Here is a 12,035-nt window from a genome sequence, read left to right as displayed (position 1 = left end):
AAGGACTTGAATCATAACTTGACCACACTGAAATGACTCAAATTGAGGGCACCAGAACGGTGATTCTAGGAGAAGCAAGAGCAATAACATGTCTGTAAGGCTAGTGTTTTTGTAGGCAGTTAATGAGGGAACCTGGATAAGTCAAAGTCATTAAAGAATAGCACTGAACTCACCAGGGAAAAGACCAGTACAAATAAGCAGTATCAGTGGAGTAGCATCTGGGGCTGAAACAATCTGCTTACGTAAGAGAATTAGTGCCGGTTGTACGTTCTACATACGATCTACGTCACATCCACTGTTATCACAGTGCTGGTACCCAGGCACTTGTAACAGATTGGGGAAAAGGAACAGAGACCTGGCAGTGCACTGCATCCACTTACACCTGAAACTTCCGCATGACTACACTAGGAGCATCTATGATCAGAGTGACATTCATAGCGATATGGTCATCTCTATCATTAGAGATGCTCATATCCCCCAAATGGGCGGAAGTGGATGTATCGCCAGATAAAGGTATCTGAAGAGTTTGATTTCATAGAGTCATATTCTGTACAATAGGAGGGGTTGTGTCTGCAATGGAAGGATGTCGCTGCAAAAGAGGGATTTCTGTGCAATGGCTGAGAGGGTCTCTTTGTGCAATGAGTGAGGAAGATATCTGTCCAGTGTAATGGGTACATCACTAATTAATAGGGCGGTCACTATAATGGGGTGATACCTGTGACGTATGAAAAGGGGGGTCTCTGTGCAATAAGTGGGTGTTTGTGTAATATGGGGGTATCTCTATCCACAGTTTTGGATAATAAAGAGATGAGATCTGTCAATTTAGACTGGCACTTCCATATTTACTTTAAATCCACCATTAACAATAACCCTTCTTACCCAGTGACATAAAACTACTGCTCATTTTGTGATTCATATTATGAAGTGTTTAGCTTACATTTCATTTTATCAGTTCAAAAGTAAGTCTGCCCCTAAACTATATCATTGTAACTGAAAAGCTTGACTTATTAAGGTGTGATCATGACTTATGTTTAAATTATAACTGGAGTCTTGTTCTAGCCTGGAGATCTATTCTGAGGACCTAACAAGAACTCTACCAAATATTACATACCACAAACAGATACTCCATGAGAAGCATTGCTCATGCTACCATTTCTGATCTTCTGAAGTTTTTCATTTACTTCGATGAAATTACATATAAGCTGTTAGGTGGTTTATAAAAGTAAATAAAAAGATCTGACCACTTTGAAGAGCAAATTTGAACAAACCATGTAAGAATCTGAAAATGTTACTTGGCAAGGTTTGATATTTAGATTGTTCAACTGTTTGTGTAGAACATCCAAAATTGCCCAGCATAATCATAGGTTAGAAAGGGGAGAATCTCAAAAGGAGCCAAAACCAGAAATAGCCACACAAGTACACTTATATATATATTTACTTCCCATTTACTGGTATCCTTGCACTATGCATTCTAAAAGATGTTACATAACAGTAGTGGCAGTGTTTTAATAGTCAAAAGTGTGAATGTAGAGAACAAGCACTGAAATATATCTTATGTAGGAGAAATCTTTCATGGTCCTGGTAAAGGGAGTTGCAGATAAAAGAGCAGCAACTTTCTCTCAGGCAAGCTTAAAAATCGTTTTTACAATTTTATATTGACCAAAATTTTTATAAATGTAACTAAAATACACCAAAAGTGTTACAAGCCGGAGCAGTGCCCAGCCACCGCTACTCACTGCTCAGCTGCGTCCCGGCCGTCTCCATGATGACCAGAACGTCACTTCCGGTATTCGGTTAGCTGTCAGAACGCTGTCCTTTCTAACGCCTCATCCCGGCATCGGGTGCAGCCGGGAGCATGCGCATCTGTCTAAATTTATCATTATTCATCTGGGGGTATATTACCTCCTCCTGAGCTCCCCTGCTCCCATTGGCCAACTTGTTTATATAAGGCAGGGAGGGCTTAGCCTCCCTGCCGGTTATAGCGCTCAGTTACCTGTCTGCTTGCCTGCTCCTGTTGCTTGTGAAACCTTTGGATTGATTACAGTGTATGACCTTTTACCTGGAACCTGGACCTTGATTGTTTGCTCGTTGTCCTGACCTTTTGCCTTGTTACCCGGACCTCCATTGATAGCTACCAGCACTGACCTTTTGCCTGTAACTGACCACGTTTTCTGCTTCAGACCCTAAGATGTTTGGCTTGTCCCTTACTCCGCTTATACCATCTCCCGCTATCTAGGGCGGCAGTACATTCATAAGCTTGTACTACATTGAGTTTAAGTCCTGGGGGATCTGAGTACCTGTGAGCGTAACCAGCTCTACGGGAAAGGCGGCTGCTAGAGGTGAAGACCTATACAACTGGTTCTACAAGCTTATGATAATACTGTCAGCCGTAACAAACAGTTCTCCAAAAGTAAAAGTAATAGCAGCCTGTAAATGAGACAAAGGTTCAGTGATGGTAAGTTGCTCATAGCCCTTAGCCCTCATAGAACTCAAAAACGGATCCAAATGAAGAATCTCATGGTTTCATCTAATATCATCTTTTATCTTGTTAGAACTACTATTAAAACAAGAAATGAATATAGGAACATTATTAAAATATCAACTTTAAATTTCAGTGTACAGATAAGCTATCAAGTATTTGTGTGCTACAGTCAGTATTTGTCTTATGTGCAAAACAGAATGCTAATTTGCACCCCTTGCATTGTAACATGGTTTTGTCCAGGAGACTGAAATAAGAAGTTTCTCAAGTTAAGATCCTTAATGAATTAGGCCCTGATTGCAGATTAACCCGGTGTTGTGTAATAGTGATTTTTTAGTGAAGCAGTGCTTTTTATTAATTTTACATATTTTGAATAAATACTTTTTTATATAAGATGGAATTCTTTTATTAATTCAGAGATCATGAGCACAGTCACATTTTTTTCCTTTTAGCTTTTAATAAATGTGTATCAGTTTACACTGCTACAAATTAACTTGCTTTAGTAACTACTTCTGTAGCACAATAGAATTACAATTATAATTGACACAAGTAAAAAAAATAGATAGAAGTATATATTTCTATAATCAGAACAGATATTAGTAGGACAATATTGTTAGTATTTGCTAGCAATGTCCAAAGCATGCTTTACTGTCTAAAAGAGGCTTCTGAATGGAGTATCTTTTAGTTGTTTATTTTTTGAAGTTTTGGTGGCCAGATTATAAATTTTCTTACATTTATTATTATTATCATTTATCATTTATTTGTTAGGCACCACAAGGTTTCCGCAGCGCCGCAGAAATACATCTGAAAAACATAAAGCATAGGTTGAGATATATGATTCGTTTTCATTAAAGCATAACTTTATCAATCTATTGGTCTGCCCAATACAAATGTTGCTACATAGGCATTTAATAAATATCAGCTTTATTGTCACATGAAAACTCCATCCACTACCGGTCCAAGCACAGTTGTCAGTGCTTTCCAATTTTTTTAAAAAAATGTCTGCAGCCAAAGGTGAATTTGCCTTTTCGAATTATTGAAGTTTGGGGACTGTTCACTCCATCCAGGGGCTCAACCGCGGTCTGCAAAGATGGGTGCTGTAGTCAGATCCAGTTTTATGAAGAACTTGCCACAGTGGTAGAGAGGTTTGGTGCCTTTCAGCAAATGACCAAAGCACTTGCACAAAAGTACTTTGAATGTGGAAAGCCAGGCCACTTTCACTACCGGAATCCATGCTGTTTTGTTACGCATGTTGGGCCTGCTTATCCAAGCATGTTGTCCCACATCAGTAAGTCCTTATTTGTTCCGAGTGACTGTGCTTATCAAACAAAATCTTGGTTTATCGCCTGCTGCATATCCTGTGTACCACTGATCTCTGCTTACATGTTCCACTCGCTAGTGGTAATCGCTGTGATCAACGCCCGCTACCTATCCTGCATGCACCGCTGACCTCCGCTGATCCATTCCACCCTCAAGTGGTAATAGCTGTGGTTCATCGTCTGTTACATATTCTGTGTACCGCTGACCTCTTCCTATCTACCCCTCCATGGATAGCCCTATATGGGTCATCACCTCCTCCTCTCCAGTGTTCTACTAGAGACTCATGTGCCCTACCCTTCATTGGGTCTCATTCCTCTGTCTCAGTTAACCTCTCAAGTTACCTCTCTGTTCTGTCTCACTGGGAACTTCCCTAGAGGGCTGCGACCTGCAGGGTGGAAGCCGCTAAGCACAAATCTCCTTGATGGGGTTAAGTGCCTCGGTTCATCCAGTAGTCCTGGTGACGTCTCCGGCCTCCTCTGCTTTACGCCTGGCTACGCCTTATAAGTTCGATGGTAAGTCTTGCAGGGGCTTTCTGAATCAATGTCTTATTCAATTTGAACTTCTCCTACAGAACTTTCCTTCATCAAGGTCCAAGGTCACGTATATCATTTCCCTCTTATCTGGGCAAGCGTTGGCCTGGGCTTCTCATCTGTGGGAGCGAATGATAATCTCCTAAATGATTGTTCTGCCTTCATTTCTACCTTCCAAAGGATTTTCGATGAGCCAGGGCGAGTCATCTCCTCAGCCTCCAGTATCCTCCGGCTACGCCAGGGTTCACATTCTGTGGCCCAATATGTAATCGAATCTTGGACTCTATCCTCCAAGCTACAGTGAAACGATAAAGCCCTGGTGGCTACCTTTTGGCAAGGTCTCTCTGACAAGGTCAAGGACACTCTTTCCTCACAAAAATTACCAGTTACCTGCTTAGGCGCTCCTCTGTGTCCTTCAACAAAATCTGGTATCCATGGGCTTCATATTGCAACCAACCCCTGCTTCAATTCTAGTCGTATTCGATTTGTTACTGGAAATCCCAGATCAAATTATCACCTTCTGCTAAAAACTTAAAAGCGTGAATTCCCCCTCCCCTCCATTAACCATCCCAATCTGCTCTTTCCCCTCCCCCATTTTGCCCTATACCATCCCCTTGCTGCCCCTTCTTTACCTTTTTCCTTTTATTGATATAATTTAAAACAAAATAACATCTTTATGGTACCATGCTCAAATGAAGCTGAATTTGTTTGTAAAAGCACTGTGAGAGGGTGTTACATACACTGCTAAATTTGTTAAATTTGTATGTGCATTTATCACTCACTAATATACCTCCCAAGAGTTTTATATTCTGTAATGCTATTCAAGATTAGATGTTATTAATAAAACATATTTAAAAGAAAAAAAAAAAAATTACCAGCTACCTTGGATGCCCTAATCTCATTATGCAACTGAGTGTACATCAGATTCCATCAAAGGTCTTCTGAAAAGGAGAATCCTAGACGTTAATCCTTCCGGTTAGTTCCCCGGTTTCAACTTCCTAGCTTGTCTTATGAGCCTATGAAATTGGGTCATTCTCGCAGAAGACCTCATCGCCGACTGACTTAAAACAGCAATTAATAGCCCCAAACCACCTCACCTTATATTAATAGGACCCAATATTAAATTAAATAGCCCCACCAATAAATTAAATTGCCCCACCATCACCCCACAAATAAAATAGCACTCATTAAATAATTAGCCCCCACCTGCACCCAACCATTAATTAGCCTACCTGCCATGCTACATTAAGACCCCCCTTCCCTCACATATATTAACATACTGTCCCCACACAAACTATTTTAACATACTGCCCCCACACGCATTATATTTATATACTGTCTCCCCACACACACTTTATTTATATACTGCCCCCCCACCACACATACTATATTTATATACTGCTCCCCCCCCCCCACACTTACATACTATAGTTTATATAGTGCCCACACACACACAATAATTTATATAGTGCCCACACACAAATATATATATATAGGGCCCACACACACAATATATATATATATATACTGCCCACACACACACAATATATAAAGCACTACAGAATATGTTAGCACTATATAAATAAATGATGATGATGATATATAGTGCCCACACACACACAATATATATATATAGTGCCCACACACACACAATATATTTAGTGCCCACACACACTATATATATAGTGCCCACACACACACTATATATATATAGGAGGCGCTGCCACATGCTTTAGTAATGAACCTTGTACACCCAGCGCCTCCTTAAATTACTACCTTAAGAAGTCGGATCACATTTACACTCTTGAAGGTGACGTCATCGCCCGCTGCCGGCTTGTTCAGGTGCCGCAAATGAAGAAAGTCTGCGTTGGAAGGTGTCATTGTTTTCAGACAGTTGGTGATGAGCAGGGGCGGGCTGGGCCAGACAGAAAATTAATATTTTGGGCCGGTGCATGAACCGGCCCAAGTCTCTATTATTTGGTGGCTGGCCCCTCCTCGGCTTATTACATGGGACGTACACCACGTGACAGGTGTGTACAGGTCCTTGAGGTACTCCACTGGTAACCTTTCCTCCTGTGAATGCACTCCATTTACTATAACTCTCTGTTTTCTACCCTGCAACCAAGATCTTATCCATTCAATCATCTTAGAATCAAATGCCAGGCTTTCAAGTTTATTCAACAGTCTGCAACGTGGGACAGACATTTAGTGGGGGCCTGACTTCTAGACCCTAAAAAGGAAAATACCTTAAACAAATATACAATACAGTAAAAAGCACCACCACACAATGGCCACCTGAATACAGTACAATGTGGACAGAACGGGTGCACTCTTGAAAGGACATGGAGCCTCCTAACTGCTACCAAGCCTGATTTACACAGGTCTAGTGCCTGAATTATGTGCCCACAGGCTAATCCCGTTCTTTATTTGGCCACAGACTAATCCTGTAATTTAACTAGAAACACAGTGTAACCCTGCAATCATTTGGGAACATAAGCTAATCCTACAATTAAATGTGGACAGAAGCTAACACTGCAATTAAATTGTGCTACAGGCTAAACCTCCAATTAAATTGTGCCCAAAGAGAAAAATACAATTAACCTAAACACTCTTAATTACCCAGGGCCCCTACTGCTGCACGACAATAATGCCCGAAAGATGCCAAGGGATTTGTGCCCAAAGTGTATGGAAAGACAGAGTGCAGGCACGGGCCTGGAAGAGGGCTGCCCAAAGCGTCTTACCTGACTCTTATAACTTTCATTGCAGCAGGGGGAAATTGTGATAGCTCTTAGCCATCGACCTGCTGCTTCTTCTGGAGAGAGTCTTCAGCAGTCTTCTTTCTTTCGCAGCTCTACGGCTCTGCGCAGTCAGCGTCTTCTGCCTTCTCTCTATCAGCTTCTTTCGTTCTGTCCAGCGCCTTCTTTCTTGTGCTTGCTGCTCTCTTCTCTTTTTTTCCCTGGCGTTTTCTGTCTTGGGGGCACATTTATCATTATTCGGCAAAAGTGAGAAATAGTTATCAATCCTTATCGCAAGGATAAGGATTGAACTATTTCTCACATTTATTAAAAAGGGAACACAGAGACAGCAGTTCCGAAAAACTGCTGTTTCTGTGATAGAAAAAATCACACTTACCTCCCTCTTCGGACGCGCTGTCTCGGGATCTCCTCTTCTTCCTTCAATTGCGCATGTGCAGTGCACATGCGCACAAAGTCCCCACTCTGTCTCTGCAACTATCGTTGCAGAGAGAGCGCGCTGAGTGACAGGGAGGGATCATGTGATCCCTCCACACATGCGCTGTCCAGCTCTGCTCTCCGGAGCAGAGCTGACAGCAGTGGATTTGTTCAATTAGGATGATGTACGCCAGCTTCAGCTGGCGTCGTTAACATGACAAGTTCCCGAAAAAAAACATTTTTCGGGACTTGTTAGATTGCGGCCAGGAGCAGTCACCATTCTGTTGAATGGTGACTGCTCGCAAAAACGATCAGGAGTGCAAAGCAGCAGATATCCATGATATCTGCTGCGATGCACCTTTAATAAATTTGCGGAGGGCACATCGGGACTTTAATTCCACGGTAAGTGCACAATAGTGCACTACCGTGATTTGTTAAATATGCCCCTTGATCACACCGTCTCTCTGGAGCTCCTTTCTGGTGAATCTCCAACGTTCAACTGAAACCACTCCCAGCAGGATGGCTATATAATAGCTGCCTTGTGGGTGCGCCAAAACGTCAATTGACTGGCGATGAGGCCTGGCTGGCTCACTGTTCCTGCCACTGATAGACTGGAAACGATTTACTGTCACCAGTGTCAGAACCTCGAAGAAAGAAGAACTTACCTGCATACAGCCATCAATCAGTCTCAGAGGGGCACCATCTCACAGCTTGATAAGTTGTACAATGTGGGTTTTTTTGCTCTGACTGTTACAGCCGTCAGGACATATTATCAGGGGATCAGAGTGAATTGCATTTTTCTTATTTTATATATATAATTCCACTTGAAACTAAATGATGATTTTTCCATTGGGGTTATCCTTTAAGCCTGTAAATCTTAAATTTTGAATGATGTTGTGAGGAGCACATGTCCAGCAGTAAGGCGTGTCTTAAAAAGAACATTTTGACATATACGAATAAGGTGCTTAAAAGTGAAGTCCAAATATCTGTATTCATTTAATGATCAGACAGTATCATTGATAATATTATTGCAATTTTTCCAAGAGTTGTTTGTGCTTTTACCATGTTTCTTGTTTGTCACAAAACTATGTACGAAAGTTTAATAAACACCCTGATTCTTGCAATGAAAAAACTCATCTGCACAATGTAAAGCAAACTGCATTTAAGTAGGCTGTCTATCAGTTGGTTGGAACAACTAGGGCATTTTAAACATTGTTTTATTAGGGCTCCTGAGATAAAGTAATGAAGTAAATGCCCTTTTGCTTTAATTACTGTACGTAACTCATCTCTCAGTTGTACAGTGCTGTGGAAAAGGCTGGAACTGTAACGTCCCAGCTGTCTAATCTCTGCCTTGCACACACGTGGGACACTGACATACTCTGAGCCATTGCAGTATAAACTCCACGTGGCGCCTGCACAATACCGCGACGTCAGGCATCGGGCGTGACTCCAGCTTGCAGAGCCCTCATGACATCAGCCGCCTTTCATTCATTATGCAGGCTGTGCCACGCCTATTCCTCACATCTAGCTGCTATTGGCTAGCGGAGAGGAGGGTATGTGCTATATATTATTATCCTTTGACAGAAGCTCAGGGAAGTAACGCCCACGTCCTGTGCAGCCAATGAGACGAGACCCAGGAAGGCGTGTGAGGGGGATATGTTAGCGCTGCACCGCCCGGCGTGTCCTCGCCTTCTCTTCCATCAACCCTGAGCAGACGGCATCAGATCAGCACCATGTCATTCAGCACTGAGCAGAGGGCTAAGGCCAACAGCCTGGAGTACCGGCTCTTCTTCAGTGAGTGAATATGCTGCGGTATATACAGTCCCTACTGAAATGTGTACTGGAGCTGGGAAAGGGACTGGGTAGTTTCTATATGGAAGGCCTACATTATACAGTTATATGGAGTATTACATAGGGCGCAGATGTGAATTAGAGAGGTGTTCGGAGCCTGGAGTGTGCTCAGTTTATTGATTCATATTATAAGGTTCTGAAATGGGCTCCAAATTAACAGAATATTCTATAGGTTCTGAAATGGGTTTACAGCTAATACAGGATAGTGGTTTTGAAGTGTATATATACAGTTCTTAGATTGTTATATGGTTTTAAGTAAGTGGCAAATCCTACAAAATTCTGTTTGGGATAATTGTATATCTTAATATGTAGGAATAACCCTACATGCTTGATAAAGACAAAAAAAAGTCTCAAATCAAGTGATTCAATAACTCCTCTTATTTTGTTATCTGCTATATATATTAATACTACCAAGAGTTGATAGGATCTAAATTGCCGTGTGTGTCTGTGTGTGTGTCTGTGTCTCTCTTACCTTCTGTCTCTTATTTTAAATATGGGTGTCAGGATATGTTCTGAATTGCTAACAAGGTAATGTGTACACACACACTTTGCATAATGCTGCATTGAGATGTTGGTTTAGAAAAGTTTCCATTCCAAATATTGAGTTTTGTGCTGCTATATTTATTGGATAATGCAATCAATAAATATATTAGAGGTCATTGATAAAGTGCCATTCATGTTCTGAATGTACTAGGGGACAACATGACACTTTCCTGGTCGATAACATTTGCAGAGTATTCTTCTAGGTACATTGATACTGCAACTTTCATCAATAGCATATACAGTTTGTTGGCAAACTTGGTTATAGGTCATGGGTTTCCAAACTTACAGCTCCTGGTACACCTTCCTCTTGTATAACATGTAAATTAGGGGACACACTAGTTGAAAATGACAATGGATGAGTAAGGCTGGGTACAAACTAGAGCTTTTTTGTACAATAATCGGGGAATTCAGCCGACCTACGACTGTTCGGTTGGAAGTCGGGTTAGTGTATAAAGTGACACGATGGTCGGAAGTCGTTCTAAAGTGTTGCTTGTCAGCTCATTTAGTTGGTTGTACAGGTTAATATTTAGTGACTAGAACAGTGGATTCCAAACTTTTTCAGTTCAAGGCACCCTTAAGGTCTCAAATTTTTTCAAGGCACCCCGAAGCCAAAATAGTTACCAAGTAGCCCCCCGCCTGGCTTACCACTGTCCCTGGCCAAGGCACCCCTGTGAGATCTCCAAGGCACCCCAGGGAGCATAGGCGCACAGTTTGGGAACCACTGGACTAGATTGTTGCTGAAGACTGGTGGTGAATGAACTTGGTCATCAGTAATAAAGGTTTACATGAGAATGTGCTGAGGGCTGTTTATTACAATTCGTGCATAGGAACCTGTTTGGTTAATAGACCGGTAACTGTCCACAAAAGTCTTCTAACCAGTTAGACCAATTATATTTGAACTTTTTTCCCCCTTTCTCCTTGAAAATCGAAGATAGTATCTATGCTTGCTATGGGTTGCATTGTGTTTTTTGCTTTGTGTAACGGGTGGGGTACGCGTACACCTAGAAATCCTCTAACTAAAAGACAAATCTGTAAAAAAAACGATATAAAGAAAAGCAGACTTGCCTGTATACCGAAGTTGCAGCTGTCTGATTGGTACAGGATGCTGACCCCAAGCGAGTCCGACTACTGAGGTGTCCGTCAAGAGATTTGAACGTCAGTGTGACTTGTATTCCTTTTAATTTAAAGCTGTAATGTCAAACCTTGCAGGTTAAGTGTTGAAACACTTAACCAAACATTGCCGTTTTAAATTAAAAGGCATAGAAGTCGCACTGACGTTCAAATCTCTTGACGGACACCTCAGTAGTCAGACTCGCTTGTGGTCAGCATCCTGTGCCAATCGGACAGCTGCAACTTCGGTATACAGGCAAGTCTGCTTTTCTTTATCGTTTTTTACAGATTCGTTTTGTAGTTGGAGGACTTCTCTGTGTCGTTATGGTGGTAATTGTAAAAAAGATTACCACCGATGTGTAACTATTTCCTGTTGTAGCTGTGTTCTGCTAATGCAAGTTGGTTGTTTGGACATTAAAATGTAGTTGTTACAATGGCAGGAGATGCTAAAAAAACCAAAATGTTTACCGACACACACATACTTTTAATATCACTCTCTTAAAGTAGTGGAACAATGGTCTGTGGTTGGGACCCTTGAGGTTTGGGAGATGCTTGTACTAAGGGTGTCCTAGGCTCACTGCTGGATGAACTGTTCTACACCTTAAGAGGGGAACACAGGAAGTCCCGTCCACCTGTAATGTGATTAGAGCTAAATAGTTTATTCACTGCCCCATCCCTACCCACTCTCCAGCCTCATGCTGCCTCTCCACCCTCATGCTGCCTCTCCACCATGCTTGTTTAATGTTGATGTGTAAGGAAAATGTACAAAAGTTAGCCAGGGATTCTATTAAGTTTGAAAAATCTAAGGGAACCCAAAGAGAGACCCAAAACTATATACGTTCAATACTCACCCTTAATCGCTTAGCTGACTGTAACCATAACAATTTCATTTCAAAATGTTGCATTTTATTTACACTTATATTAAACAAGTTTGCCTGAGCGTTTACAAGTGCCTGGAGTAAGAGCAGTGAGTGGTACAGGGCCTATTTTGCTCTCCTATTACTCTGCATTTGGTTTGAGCTATTTTGCTTT

The 12,035-nt window shown here is 41.6% G+C and overlaps 1 protein-coding gene across 1 annotated transcript in view; it reads left to right on the top strand.

The window, feature by feature from the left end:
- The first annotated feature begins 9,131 nt into the window (after nt 1-9,131).
- PPA1 (inorganic pyrophosphatase 1) overlaps nt 9,132-12,035 on the top strand; it is a 49,277-nt gene continuing 46,373 nt past the window's right edge. The window contains exon 1 of the mRNA XM_075216591.1: nt 9,132-9,293. Within this exon, the coding sequence (XP_075072692.1) occupies nt 9,233-9,293 (61 nt within the window). The 5' untranslated portion in view covers nt 9,132-9,232. The remainder of the gene's footprint in view (nt 9,294-12,035) is intronic.

The sequence above is a fragment of the Mixophyes fleayi genome, chromosome 6 (assembly GCF_038048845.1).
Source record: "Mixophyes fleayi isolate aMixFle1 chromosome 6, aMixFle1.hap1, whole genome shotgun sequence".
In the NCBI taxonomy this organism is placed as follows: Eukaryota; Metazoa; Chordata; class Amphibia; order Anura; family Limnodynastidae; genus Mixophyes; species Mixophyes fleayi.
The sequence above is the reverse complement of the archived record's forward strand: the minus strand, read 5'-3'. Positions and strand labels throughout refer to the sequence as shown.